Here is a 13,171-nt window from a genome sequence, read left to right as displayed (position 1 = left end):
GCCGAGCAGAACAGCCACAGCGAGGAGCCAGCGCCTCCATGGGACAACGTGGATTCTGCCACGGCAGCTGCAACCCCTGCCTGAACGCCAGCACCCAGGATCTCAGCTCCATACCTCATCAGCATGAGGCTGCTCAGGTGAATGCTCAGCGCCATTCCCAGGATGACCAACGTTGCTGTTAGCCACACCTAGGTTTTCCATAGAGGTAGCTCAGCCAAAAGCTGATCTCAGCTCTATAAGCTAGAGACATGAGATCTGACAGGGGCACAGCTTCTGTGAGCCCAGCTGCACCAGTAAACAACCTCCTCCACTCTTCCATGGCACATTTGTAAACAAGCCACAGAAACATCCGCTCGGAATCCAAGCGTTGACCAGAGCAGCGTCACCTGTGAGCAAGGGGACCAACACACGTGCTTCAAATAGGGAGCCACAAAACGCAGCGCGATTAACCACAGGCATCCTAGGACTGCTCTAACAGCGTAACGATGTCTCGTTCATTAAAGACGGTTTAGCCTGCTAGGACATAGCTTAGTTGCTGTATATGGCTCGAGTGAATACATTCTCCTTGAATATCAAGGAAATGTTTCCAACAGTGTCTGGCAGAGTATGGTCCCCCTAAAGCTTAATTTCCCTTCTGATTCACACTGACTGACTGTAACCCCTATGACAGTTACTGAAAGTTAATCGGCAGCGAGATGCCAACTGTGCTCAGAATGGGAGAACTGAGTGGGTCTTTTTTCCCATAAAAAAGTGTTGAAGATGTTAATATAGCTGCAAAAAAAAATGCAAGCTGAAAAAGGAAAAAGGGATTATTTTCGTCCCTTTCTGTTTGCAGACATAACCAAAAGGTAATGTATTTCTAAGGATTTAATGGGGAAGCAGCTAAACATTATACACTGTACTCCTTTCTCCACCGCTCTTCCTAAAGGAAGAGGATGGGGAAAATTACATAAAGACAACACCCAACCTACATAAAGACAAACGAGGCAGAAATCTCCCGCCGCTTCCTCTAGCGCCTGAAGTTTGTCAGATGCTGCACATTCTATCAAATCCAAACTATTTTCGCCCTCGTTCCGCACTCTGTTAACGCTGGCGGGGAACAAGCCACAGCCCTGTGCGTGCCTGGTGAGCGCAGAGTGGGTGTAATGGGCGCCGCGCCGCGAGCGGCGGCCCCGGCCACCCACGCCGCATGGCTGCCAACGCCGAGGCAAGGTGCAAGGCGGTGGGAAGGTGTTGAAGAAAAAAAAAAAAAAAAGAAAAAAAAGGCCATGCTACCATCACCAGGAATTAGATTTAGGATAACAGCAAAAGCAGTCTCTGTGCATTGACAGAGCATAATTTTAAATGCAAAAAATGGAAGGTTTTCTCACGCAGCGAGTGGATGGGGAAGGCCAAACGCAGTTTAAGAACAGACATGGGTGGAACCAGAGCACCGCGACAAAATGTTGGCAGTAGGTTTTCATAAAGGAGGGTTATGAAAACAACACAAAAAACTAAAGTGTTGGTCCTTTCCGACGTTGTCCACTTACTGCATCCCACAAATATGCTGAAACAACTGGAAAGGGCGAACTGGGGCACTTCATGCAAACAGGCCCAAGTTCATGTCCTTGCTGCGCCTAGACGGGAATTTTGCTTTTAGGCCTCTTCCTGGGGATCCTTGCGAAATAAAACCGGCCCGCGCCGCCCACGCGCCATGCGGGCACCGTTGGGGGCGGCGACCGTTAGGGGTGGGCGGGGCGCGCGGTGACCGTTGGGGGAGACGACCGTTAGGGGTGGGCGGGGCGCGCGGTGACCGTTGGGGGTGGTGACCGTTGGGGGCGGTGACGGTTGTGGGCGGGCTGGACGCGTGGCGCCCTCCTCGACCCCGGCGCCGCGGGCTTCCGCCATGAGGCCGGCGCGGCCGCCCCGCCGCTGGCAGCGCCCCCTGGCCCCGCTCCGGCTCCGGCTGCTGCTGCTGCTGGCGCAGGCGGCCGGCGGCGGCGGGGAGGCGCCGCCCACAGGTACCTGTCCTGCCCTCTCCTGTCCTCCCTGCTGCCGCCTCCACGGGCCGCGCGGCCCCGGCGCTCGCGGGCGGCTCTCGGCGGGGCTCCGCCTGCCCCGGCTCGCGTCCTCCCCCTTCGCCGGGGCAGGGTCTCGGCTCTCCCGGGAGGGGCGGGTGGCTGGCGCTCGTGTGCGGCAGCAGCGCTACGCCGCCTCCGGAAAAAACTGTTTCCTCAAGTTCCTTCCGCACCTGCTCCCCTCCCCGAACGATGCCATCCTCTCTATTGGTATAAAAAGGATGCGGATTACAGCTTCCCATAAATATGCGAGTAATTCACCCCTGCAGCTTCGGGGCAAGATATTTTCAGCCACGGCTACTCTGCTATTAAGGCAGGACCCGAAGGTGTTGCTCCGTGTGCTGCTATAGCCCGTGTGGCTGTCATGCCTGGGACAGTCGGCCTGCATCATTTGAAATAAATACATATTGGGTAAAGATCTATCTAGTAAATGTAACGGGTGTTTTGTTGTTGTTGTTGTTTTTGATTTTTTTTTTCCCTTCTAGTCATCAATTTCATCAAACATGTCCTAGAGATCCCCTGATAGCTATTCTACTATCTCTAGTGTTATCATTAGTTACTGTAATAACTTTCCTCAGGATAACTTGGTGAGATGGGTAGATGTGAGAAAGCTTGTGACTGAACTGGAGAAAAAAAAATATGAAATGGCATCAAATGCCCCAGGAACAAACGTTTCTTTGGGTTGCTTCAGTTGCAGAGCTTGGTCTATGCGTTGTCATGTGAAACTGTGCTGTGTGATGTACGTTGCTCTCAGGCCTTGCTGTTAGTTTGGGAGAGCCAGCCTTTGTCTGAAAGTATTGAGCTCCCACTGGCTTCAGTATGGATGAGGATTCATTGTATGTTTAATTTTCATGAAAGAAGTGTCCAAATCATAATTTTAAACCAAATTAATTTAAAAAGATCATTTGTATACACTGGAAATTCTGATTTTAGAATCATTTAGCAAACTGAGTTAAGAATATCCATATAAATACTTTTTCATTGGTTTAATTAAATCCATTGAAAAATAATTCAAGCTCAGCTTAGCTTCCTTGTGAAGTCAGGGCAGGTTTTTACTTGCAACCAGTATTCCCCAGCCAGGTTAAGTCTGTTTTGCACATACCGATTTTGCTGTTTGGAGTGTGTGACAGTGTTTTAGCAGTTATGGGTGAGTCTGGCTTAGACCTACTTTTCCTGTTCAGTGAGCCAGATGATTCGCTCCTTTCACATCTGTATTCATTTCCTCTGCTCTTTAGTTATGTTCCTGGAACACTGATGTAATGCACTGCAGGCTATTCTTTATACATGTATGGTTTGGAATGTATGTTCTTAAAAATTTGTCCCATAAATCTTTTAGGTGCATTCCTGTTCTGAGGTGCAATGCAATTCTGAAAGTCATAGGGGGTCACTAATATTTCAGGAGAGTTACACCAATTAGCAGTCCTAATTAAATGACTTTTGGCAAATTATTGGTTCTATCTCCTTTTTATGTGTTATGGCTAGATGGTGTCAGGAAGGATGATTCTATAAGGACAGATTGTTTTTGAAAGAAGAGTTATGTTATTTAACACTCTGAACATTTCTGAGGGAGTTAACTACGAGATTTCTGCAGTCAGCAGTAGTGCCATGTGCTAATGATTATTTTAATATATAAGCGTGTTTCCTTGCTTACACTCCCATTGGTATAAGCACCAAATGCAGTGCAGTTACACTCGCTCATGTCAGCAGTAAGTTTGGCCCAGAAGCCCTATTCCAGTGCCATCAAAACACTTTCATAATTGCCATGCTTTGTAACACATTTTTAAAAAAATACTACCCTATTAATCTTTTCAAAGATGCCGCAGTTTCCTTTGGAGCCTAAATTACTTGATTAAAATTCTAATATGGATTTTCATCTAAACTGTATTCTTGTAGCATAGCTTTTATGTTACATTATCTGCAAATTGCTTGCGAGTCCCTCATCATATATCAAAAATTAGGGGAAAGAGGCAAAAAAGGAGGAAGGCTATATATTTGTGTACTTAAAGTGAACTTTTCCTTCTCACTAGCTGGAAACTGTAGCCTTCTGGAAGAAAGATATGTCATCCAGGAACTGGATGAAAACTGTTACTGTTATGTGCAACACAGAACCATGCACCTACAATATGTGTGGTCAACTGTTCAGGTAAGAGGCAGTTTGGGGGATCATTCCCATGTGCAGATCTTTCCTCAGCGGAGTATCTGATCTGTTAGCAAGATCAAAGTTCTATTTCTGAGTATAATGATTAGTCTGAATGACATATAGGTAAGACCATGATAAAACTACATTTTAGTACGGTGCTCTTTACTTTGTGTGCAGTGGAGGTTTGGGGTATCTCTCACAGGAATGTCAACCAGGCTATAGCATTATAGTGAAAGGCCAAACATCTACCTCATGTTGCATATTATTCTGTTACACAGCTTTTCTACTGATAAACATCTATAAAATTGTTAACCTCTGTAACAAATGCTTTTGCTTATCACCAAACCTCTTAATTAAATGTTTAAATCTCAGAATAAAATACAGCTGTGGGGTTCACTTATAGCATTTCAGGCCACAGCATAGGAACAAAAGGTGTATCAGATTGTGACTAGTAAAACCAGCAGTAGCATTATATTTCTACTTTACAGAGCAGCAGAGGGTCTTACAAGAAACAAGTTTAGGACATTAGGCTTGAAACACAGAATTCTCAAAGTAATGGCAGGGTAAGGAGCAAGTTGAGTGTCTGGTTGGCTTTTTTTTCTGGGAAGTATGTCACTGGACAAAGGAAGGAAATAGTTTTGCTTCATGTCTTTTGGAGGAATCGGATCCGATATAGAAGGATTTGGAACATCTTTTTATCTGTTTCCAGAATTTTCTTCCGTAGGAACATGCCAGAGAAGTTTTGTGCACGGCAGCAGATTGTAGGCTGAACAATCCTATTACTGTTGTGGGGAGAGCACCAAAAAGCAATTCCAGAAGACAGAACAGGAACATCCTTAATGCTTATTTTTTATTTAAAAAAAATCCATTTTCCTTTTCCTCCTTCTGTCCCTAACATGAAGATTGTGTTCTTTTCTTTGAGAAAAGCAATTTGTTTCTTATGGTTTAGGAGCAGCATGGGAAAGAGTGTGGTCTTTCCAAAGGAACAAATGAAGGAAAGTGGTCAGTCAAGTTATCATTTTTGTTAGAAATTTGTGGGTGGGCAAATGTCACGGGTGAAACCAGAGCCCTAGAGCCTTTAAATGGATTGAGTCCTTTAGAACTTTGTTCACTGTGAGTTCTCTGAATTACCTTTTAAGGTCCAAATTGTACATAACAGGATTAAACAAAGAATTGAACTAACATTTTATTCTCTAGCTCTGTACTTACTTTCATTATGATATGTATAAGGTCTATGTTATGTTTTTCAGAAAGAAAAAATGCCAGTGGTTCTGTGCCACTTCTTACAGGTATTTTGTTATTGTTTGATTTTAGATAAAAGTTAACAGCACAGAAAAATTCAAGTTTGTGCCTATTTCAGACAAAGTCAACTGTCGTAGTTCAGAAACAGTTTTTGAGTTTGCTGCATGTGCCATTCAAATCTTTCGGCAACCAGAGACATCTACAGAAACGTTCATAAACATAAAACAATATGGAGAGGATATTTGTTTCAAAATACAGCCCTTCAAGACAGAACCATACATGGTGAGCGTAAAACAGAAAAGTAAGTAATAATGATTTCAGTTTCGATTACAAATAGTTTGATATTGCAAGTATTAAGGAATGCTACTTCCTATGAAAAAAGCTTGGACTTTTCTGTTAATACAGATAAAATCATCATTTCAGATTGAATTAGCCTAAAATCCATTTTTGTTTTCCTTTTTTTAGTGCTAGATGGAAAGATCTTGTTTTTGTTTGTAGCTGGAATTTTTCTGTTCCATTTTGCAAACAGTCTTAGCAGGTGAGTACAAGCTCCTGCATTTCGACCTTCTTTCCTGATATCTCTGCATCTTTGGTCTGTTATCTAAGCTAAAGATGCCAAGCAGCTGTTCTTTAGGACTATGAAATACAGAAAATAAACGTATGTTTAAACTTCTCCATATCATTCATGTATAAATGATGCATTCCTACAAGGAGAAATGCTTAGGATGAGGTCATGTGGGGCATGGTCTGCCTCCACCTGTTGACAGCCTTTTCTGATTGTTCTTTTAATGTACATCTTACTTCTTACTCTAACAGAATACTTGACCCAGGACTTCAAAGCAAAATGAGTCAGAAGTTAATTGTCATGTGACATATTTTAAAAAAAGCAGTGCAGCTGTAGGTTTTATAGTGCAGACTCTGTGTTATATAAGTCAGATTTTATGCAAACAATTGTATGAAAAAAAAAATAGAACATTTTAAATTAAAACTTAAAAACTTGTCTTGCAATGCAAAACTGTACCTGTATATATAGGGAAACAAAATGAATAGAAAGTAGATATTCACTAAAAGCAGAAACAATGTGAGCATTAAGGTGACAAACTTCTAGCCTGAGACTTTAACACTCCAGTGACCTTTTGATATTCTTTTGAAATTTTTCTTACATGAGTTTAAAGTCTATACAGGACCTGTTAACTGTATTACAGCAAGCTCTAATTTACAGTTGTATTCTTACTAAAGACCATTGCTGTCTTTAAAATGTGGCATTTGTAATCAATTGCAATTTAGTAAAAACTTCTTATGGTATTCTCTCTTGTTCTTTTACAGAAGCCCCAGGTTCTTTTACCTTTCTGGAATAGTACTGGGTGTTCTTGCTCTGCTAGTCTTTCTCCTGTTGACGCTTAAAAGATTTATTCCAAGGGTAAATCTACATTTGTAAAACAAAATAATAATAATAATCATGATATAGGAAGTAAAGAACCTAGATTCAGATTCTGACCTTTTGCTCTAATTTTGTAGCCAGTAATTCCATTGAAGTGGGTGCAGGATTGCTTGTATCAAGGAAATATAATCAGGTCAGAATTGAGCTCTAATTAAGTTGCTCCCTATTTAAAATGAATTGGAGACTGTTGATGCACAGGAAATGTTTATTCTGAAACCTGAATTGTTTTTATTAGGCTGCAGCTAAGTTTACTCAGACCATAGCTTTAGCAGCAATTGAGACAAATTATCTCATTTTCACCAAATTCTGCTCAACTTTCCCTTAATTTCACACAAAACACTTATCCCTGTGTATTGTTGTCATATTTCTGAGATATATTAATTGGAAGTACACTGCAAAAGGACATAACAAGCTCATAGCATGACTCTGGGGCATGCACACAAACACAGAAATGCAGCTGCCCCACGTAGCCTTGGCACTGTTCAGTTGTAGCACTAAGTAGTGGAAGTCGTAATACTGATCATAAGCCTGGTAGCTCTGCCAAATACCATGCTTGTCTTTGCCTGGGAATTCCCTTACACAACAGTGCTCCTAATTCTGACTAAGATTTTCGATGCTACCATCATATAAGTAACTGTCTGTCTGAAGCATTTCTTTTTCTTTTTTCTTTTTTTTTTTTTTTTTTTCCTCCAGCAAAGTACCTTTTGGATTTTAATGAGTGGCTGCTGGATGTCCTCACTGTATTTGCTTTACTGTTTTAAAGAGAATATGCAGTGGTTGTGGTCTGAACACAGAAACTACCTGTTGGGTAAGAGACTGATCAGAAAAATCAGAAAATGCACTGCAAATTTTGTGTTGATTTAGTGGTAAGATTGATACCTGCCCATAAAGAATGGCAAGTGACTCTTATTTATTATTATTTTCCTCCTGAGCCAGAGATGCTAGAATATTCTGAAGGCTCCTAATCCACTGACATGATAATTTAGTCCATATTAAATATAGTGAGCCAGTAGCAACTTTAAAAGCAAATTTTGCCGGTATTATTTCTTCATTAATTTGTCATTTCATACTCTCCCCATGACAACAAAAGGATAGCTGTGCAGGCCTGCATTTTGCTGGCACTGGGAAATGCGGATGCACAAGCCGATAACTGGATGTGGCTGCAGGGGCCAACAAACCTGCTGATTTGGCACCTGCCTCAGCCATCTCCCAGGAGGGGGTTCTGGTGCGGCTCTTGCAGCATTAGGTAAAGGCTGTTCACAGATGACCTTATGAACTTGTATGTAGTTGAAACACAAAGGGCATGTAACAGCTCAGGTACCTATAGGGCAACACAAAAACCAACAAGCTAGACTTTGTCAACCAACCTACTGAAGCATATGGAGGATAGTTGCATCTTTTTCTCTATGTCATTCTTTCCTGTTTCTGCAGGGTATTTTTTGACCGTTGGAAGTATAAGCTTTGCCACGTGCTATCAGCATGGACCACTTACCAGTGAACTAAGCATAACCTTCTTCACATGGACACTACAATTAACAGCCTTTGCTTTCATCTACTGCGGTGTCACCATACCTCAAGTTGCATATACAATCATAGCAGTGAGCCTCTGTTCAAAAGGCTTCTGTTATCCCCTCGGTGCTGCTTGTCACATTGGCAGGTTTGTATGAATTTGCAAATGTCCAAATCCCCCTGTCACCAGGAGATAGGGGAGGTCAATAATGAAAAAAAAACCCTACATTTTGATGATGATTTCTGAATTTCTAGTGCTAGTTCACATTTTTAGCAAGTGTAAAGCTATGTTAGGAGGCGTTTAAATTTATAAGATACAGAATTTAATTATTTTTGTTGGTTTCAAGCATGAATTTTGCTTTGTGGAAAAACGTGACTGTTAAGTCTTAACAGCTCTTAAGTGCAAATGTAACACCTTCTAGTCTGCAGCATATGGTTACCAACACATTTTTGACTGATTGGACTGCAACACTTCCATCTTCGTTTCATGCATTGTGAGAGAGAATTTGCAGGTATCTCATACTGAATCTTGGAGGATAAAACCATGTCCCATCATCTAGGAATTAGATGTTAAACACTGATGGTTCTTGGAGATTAGGTAGTGTTTGTCATTTGTAGAAGACTCCCCCCCAGCCCCACGCCCCACCAGCTGAAAAATACAAACTGTTCCAAGAGCAGCATATAGATGCAGTGCTTACCTGGTGTAAGCAGGCTCAACCGACCTTGCAATCAGCAAGACTGGGTAATCAGAACATTTTTTTACGCTGATTCCTCACACGGACCCCTTTTCCTTTTCAGTGAATTGATGCTATTGTAGAGCCCTAAAGCACTTAAATAAGGGCACCACAAATCTCTCTTGGGAGAATGAGTATGCATTTTCAAAACCAGGAAAATCCTTTTTTTCTTTTTTTTTTTTTAAACCCCCTCTTTTGAAAACATTAAGCAGAAGCACCAAACTTTGAGCCCAAGATGGCCAACATACAAAGTGCAGAGCACAGAGTTACACAGAGGTGCACATTATGTAGAAATATAAGCGGGTATGTATATATACACATATATATATATACACACACACAGATGCATACAGATGTGTAGAGGCCAAGATGCATAGTTCAGAGGAGCAGATGTGTCAACACAGCTAAGAATTACTCTTGCTTATCTGGTGGTTTCTAAGATCAGGACTGATCATAGGGAGCTTGCAAGACCTTTGCTGGTTGACCCAAGTGCTGTCTGCAGTTCCTTTTTGCCCTACAGGGAAATGAACGTGAATGCTGATGGTTGAGCAGATGTTTTTATTTGCAGGAGCTGAAACTTTCATGGGCATCCAGCCCTTGCTTATCTTTACTCATCACAACATTTAAATTGAAAGCAGTCGACAGAAGGGAACAGAACATGGCACACTTTCTAATTGATATCTAATTATATTATACATTGCTATGTAGCAGCTAAAAAAACATCAGATTGTAAACATTTTGGCCTCAGACTACTCAGTTGTGTAATTTAAAACAAGATTTAAGGGAAGCAATCTAGTAAACATCATGAACAACTCGGAGCATTGCTTGTGTTCGAAGTTATACATGCAAACTGGCTTCTGATTCAGCTTGTGTCTCTGCACAGACACATTTTGCATATTGCACATAAAAATGGCTGAGCAAGCAGCCATTCGTTTGCTATATATGGAGTTTTAGTCCATGCATAAACAATACTGTTTAGAAAGGACCTGATCTAAAACTCCCTTGAAGCTCATTGGATACCTTTCTCTGGAATTCTAGTTTTGAGTGAGACCTAGAGTAAACAGGCTAATAAACATTAGAGCCCTCATCCTAAAATTTTAATGCAAGTGTGTGACTTTTCTTCTTAAGAAGGAAAATATGATTAATGTATGTTAATAACAAAAAGACGATGGGCCATAATCAGGTGGATTGCATATGTAGCATTAGAAATATATGCCAGAACTTTAGAATTAGAAGACTAATAGAAAACTAATTGTTTTCATTTCATTTCAGAAAAGTGAAGAACTACTATAAATCAAAACAGTTAGTGATTAGATGGCTTACTGAAGAAGAATATAGAGAACAAAGTGAAACAGAAACGGTCAGAGCTCTGGAGGAGCTACGTTCCTTCTGCAGGAACCCTGACTTCCCATCATGGCTAGCAGTATCCAAACTCCAGTCCCCTCACAGGTAAGAAAAGCAGGCTTTTCCAAAACAGGAGCTGCGTTGTATGGTCACTAACACAGCAGATCCCAACACTAATCCAAGCATTGTTCCAGGTAACTTTATCTGATGTACTATTAGGGAATTCGCTTTACCTACTTGGGTAATTCTGCTACAGATCACAGGCATACCCCTCCAGATGTTACTCACTGGTGATATTATACCCCATTTTTGTTCCCCTCTGCCCATAAATTTGAGAGGTTGTAGATGCTCAAAGCTAATTCATAGTAATGGCAGCTTTCCCCAAACCTTATACACTTCCTGTAATGCCTTTGCAAGTTCCTACCCAGTGACCTGGGAGCTCTCTAACCAGTGAAATGGCTCCTGGATGGAGAATGGATTTCTGTAATTTGAGAAGAAACACCCTTATGTTTTGTGAAACTGGAGCAGGTTGATCATAACTTGCTCAAACCTTAGCAGTATTAAGCTCGGAACTGCAAGCCAGCACAGCTAAGGAAACCTATTGCTTAGAGTATCAACTAATATTTAAGAATACAAACAGCAGCAGAGTGAGATGCTGCTCTATATAGAGACTAATTTAAGAGACTAAAGCTTAAGAGACTAATTTAAGACAAGTAAAGAGTTGTGAAGAGTCTGATAAATGTAGCCAAAAATAAAAGCCACAGTGTACTTTTTTTTCCCATATCAAAACTTAAGTATTAGAAGTGGATTTTCACGTTGTCATGCAAGACTTGGCCATTACCCCCGAATCAAGTGCCACAATTTCTAAGCAGCCGCATGAGCTTGGCATTTAATCAATATGAATTTAAAACTAGTTTCAGAAGCTCCATCTTCCTTGGATGGACACACAGATGGGTTCCCTGCCACGGTTTAGAGATTTCCCACTAAACTAAATGCTACTTGTATTCTGTAGTGCTCTTGAAAGACACAAAATGATAGCTCAACTGCAGTCTTGTAAACAAACAAACATGCCATATACACCCAGCAAACAATTGAGACATATATTCTCTGGTTAGATCACTTAATGCCATATTTTAAATTTGGTTAACATTAACTAAAGAATATTATTACAAATTGTTCATAGTAAAAATGCAAAATTAATGAGGAGACCTGGCAGAGGTCTGGTTTAAATCTGAGTATCTTCAAGCTTTCATTAACTATGAGAAGATAGTTCAACACTAGGCAAACCTGGAAAACACAGCAAGTTCAACACTGTTCCCCATATAGCCAACAATGCTGTGAAGAAGAGTGAGATGACAGATTCATCTCACAGAAATGTTAAATCTAAAATGTAAATTATTGGTAAGTTACCACAAGTGCAGAATAGAACTGCGTTTCCTTTTTCTTACATTTCTCTGATGCTGTCAACACTTACCAAGTGTCAGAACCGCCGTCTGTTCCACGCACTTGCCAGAAACCATTATACAGCCACTCTGACTGTATTTTCAATAGTTGTCCACTGAAAGTAAGATTAATTGCAGGTTGAAATGCAGAGACCGTGTTAAATTCATGCTTTGTTCTGCAAAACCTCCAGTGTGGTGTCTACCTGATGCAGCTGCAGAATTCCCAGTCTGCAGCTCGAAATGCACCAAAGGCAGGAATTCTTCCACAAGATATTGCCTCAGCTTGCCTGGAATATTTGGCATCAGAAGCAAGGTGATCGCACGGGAACTTGGGACTGTTGAGTTCTCACCCTTTTTGCTTTTACTAGCAGAATGTCAACTTACTTGAATTCCTGCAGCCTTTGTCTCAAATACACTATGGATTTTATTTTATTTTTAAAGGTTAAAGCACCATACACCTAAGTAGAGGAAGGGGTTAGCTTCTTACTCTGGATTTTCTCACAGGCACTAGCAAGGTGAGAAATCAAAGCCAGATCTTCTTGCTTAGTCACAGGACCTTTCAGATGGCTCTGGAAGAGTTACTTATTTAGAAAAGACTGAAGACAGAAACAAAGATGAAAACAGAGAGACGTGTTCAGAGTCATTGCCATCCTTTGCCATTTAATTTGTTGTATATGACTCCCCATCTTATGCCATGACTTCACTGTACATGAGTATGCCCTCACAACCTCTTTTTTTTTTTTTTTTTTCCCCTTCTTTTTTTAACCTGGCAGTACTTTCTGCATTTACAGTGTAATTTTGCTTCCTAACTGATCACTTCTCTTTAAAAAAAATCTGGCAGGTTTGCAGATTTTGTCCTGGGATCTCCTCATGTCTCACCTGCAGAAACAAAGGCACATGAGGAAGAATATGGCATTGGAAGCAACTTCCTGGAGCAGCAGCTCTTTGACGGAAGGGCAGAATCAGAGTGGGGTGAGGCAGCCAACCCCATCTATGATGAAGGAGATGCTGAGGATGAAAACGAACAAATTCCATTTCCATATGGTACTGAGTTCTGAGCTCTGGAAAACACCCTAAGAAAAGGGGACGTTCTTCCTAGAAAGAGAGGGTAGAGACGGAGAACTCACTCCTGGTGCTTTCTTACGGATGCCAGGGAACAACAACGTGTCTGTGAAAGATTAGCAGAAAGAAGATTTAGTTCATCTTTGCCTGTGTTGCCACTGTGAAAATGAAATACTCTAAAGCTATCCCTGAACCAGAAG

The 13,171-nt window shown here is 41.3% G+C and overlaps 1 protein-coding gene across 1 annotated transcript; it reads left to right on the top strand.

The window, feature by feature from the left end:
* The first annotated feature begins 1,875 nt into the window (after nucleotides 1–1,875).
* On the top strand, nucleotides 1,876–12,967 carry NEMP2 (nuclear envelope integral membrane protein 2). Its single transcript, XM_088523791.1, has 9 exons — nucleotides 1,876–2,000; nucleotides 4,085–4,200; nucleotides 5,512–5,740; nucleotides 5,905–5,977; nucleotides 6,766–6,859; nucleotides 7,574–7,688; nucleotides 8,312–8,537; nucleotides 10,396–10,572; nucleotides 12,751–12,967. The coding sequence occupies exons 1-9, from the start codon at nucleotides 1,886–1,888 to the stop codon at nucleotides 12,965–12,967; spliced, it is 1,362 nt and encodes a 453-aa protein (XP_088379917.1). The 5' UTR covers nucleotides 1,876–1,885.
* Nucleotides 12,968–13,171: the final 204 nt, after the last annotated feature.

The sequence above is a fragment of the Tinamus guttatus genome, unplaced genomic scaffold, assembly GCF_059628265.1.
Source record: "Tinamus guttatus ecotype Peru unplaced genomic scaffold, ASM5962826v1 Tinamus_guttatus_pri_ptg000197l, whole genome shotgun sequence".
NCBI lineage: Eukaryota > Metazoa > Chordata > Aves > Tinamiformes > Tinamidae > Tinamus > Tinamus guttatus.
Note: the sequence above shows the minus strand (reverse complement) of the source record. Positions and strands in the feature narration are given on the sequence as shown.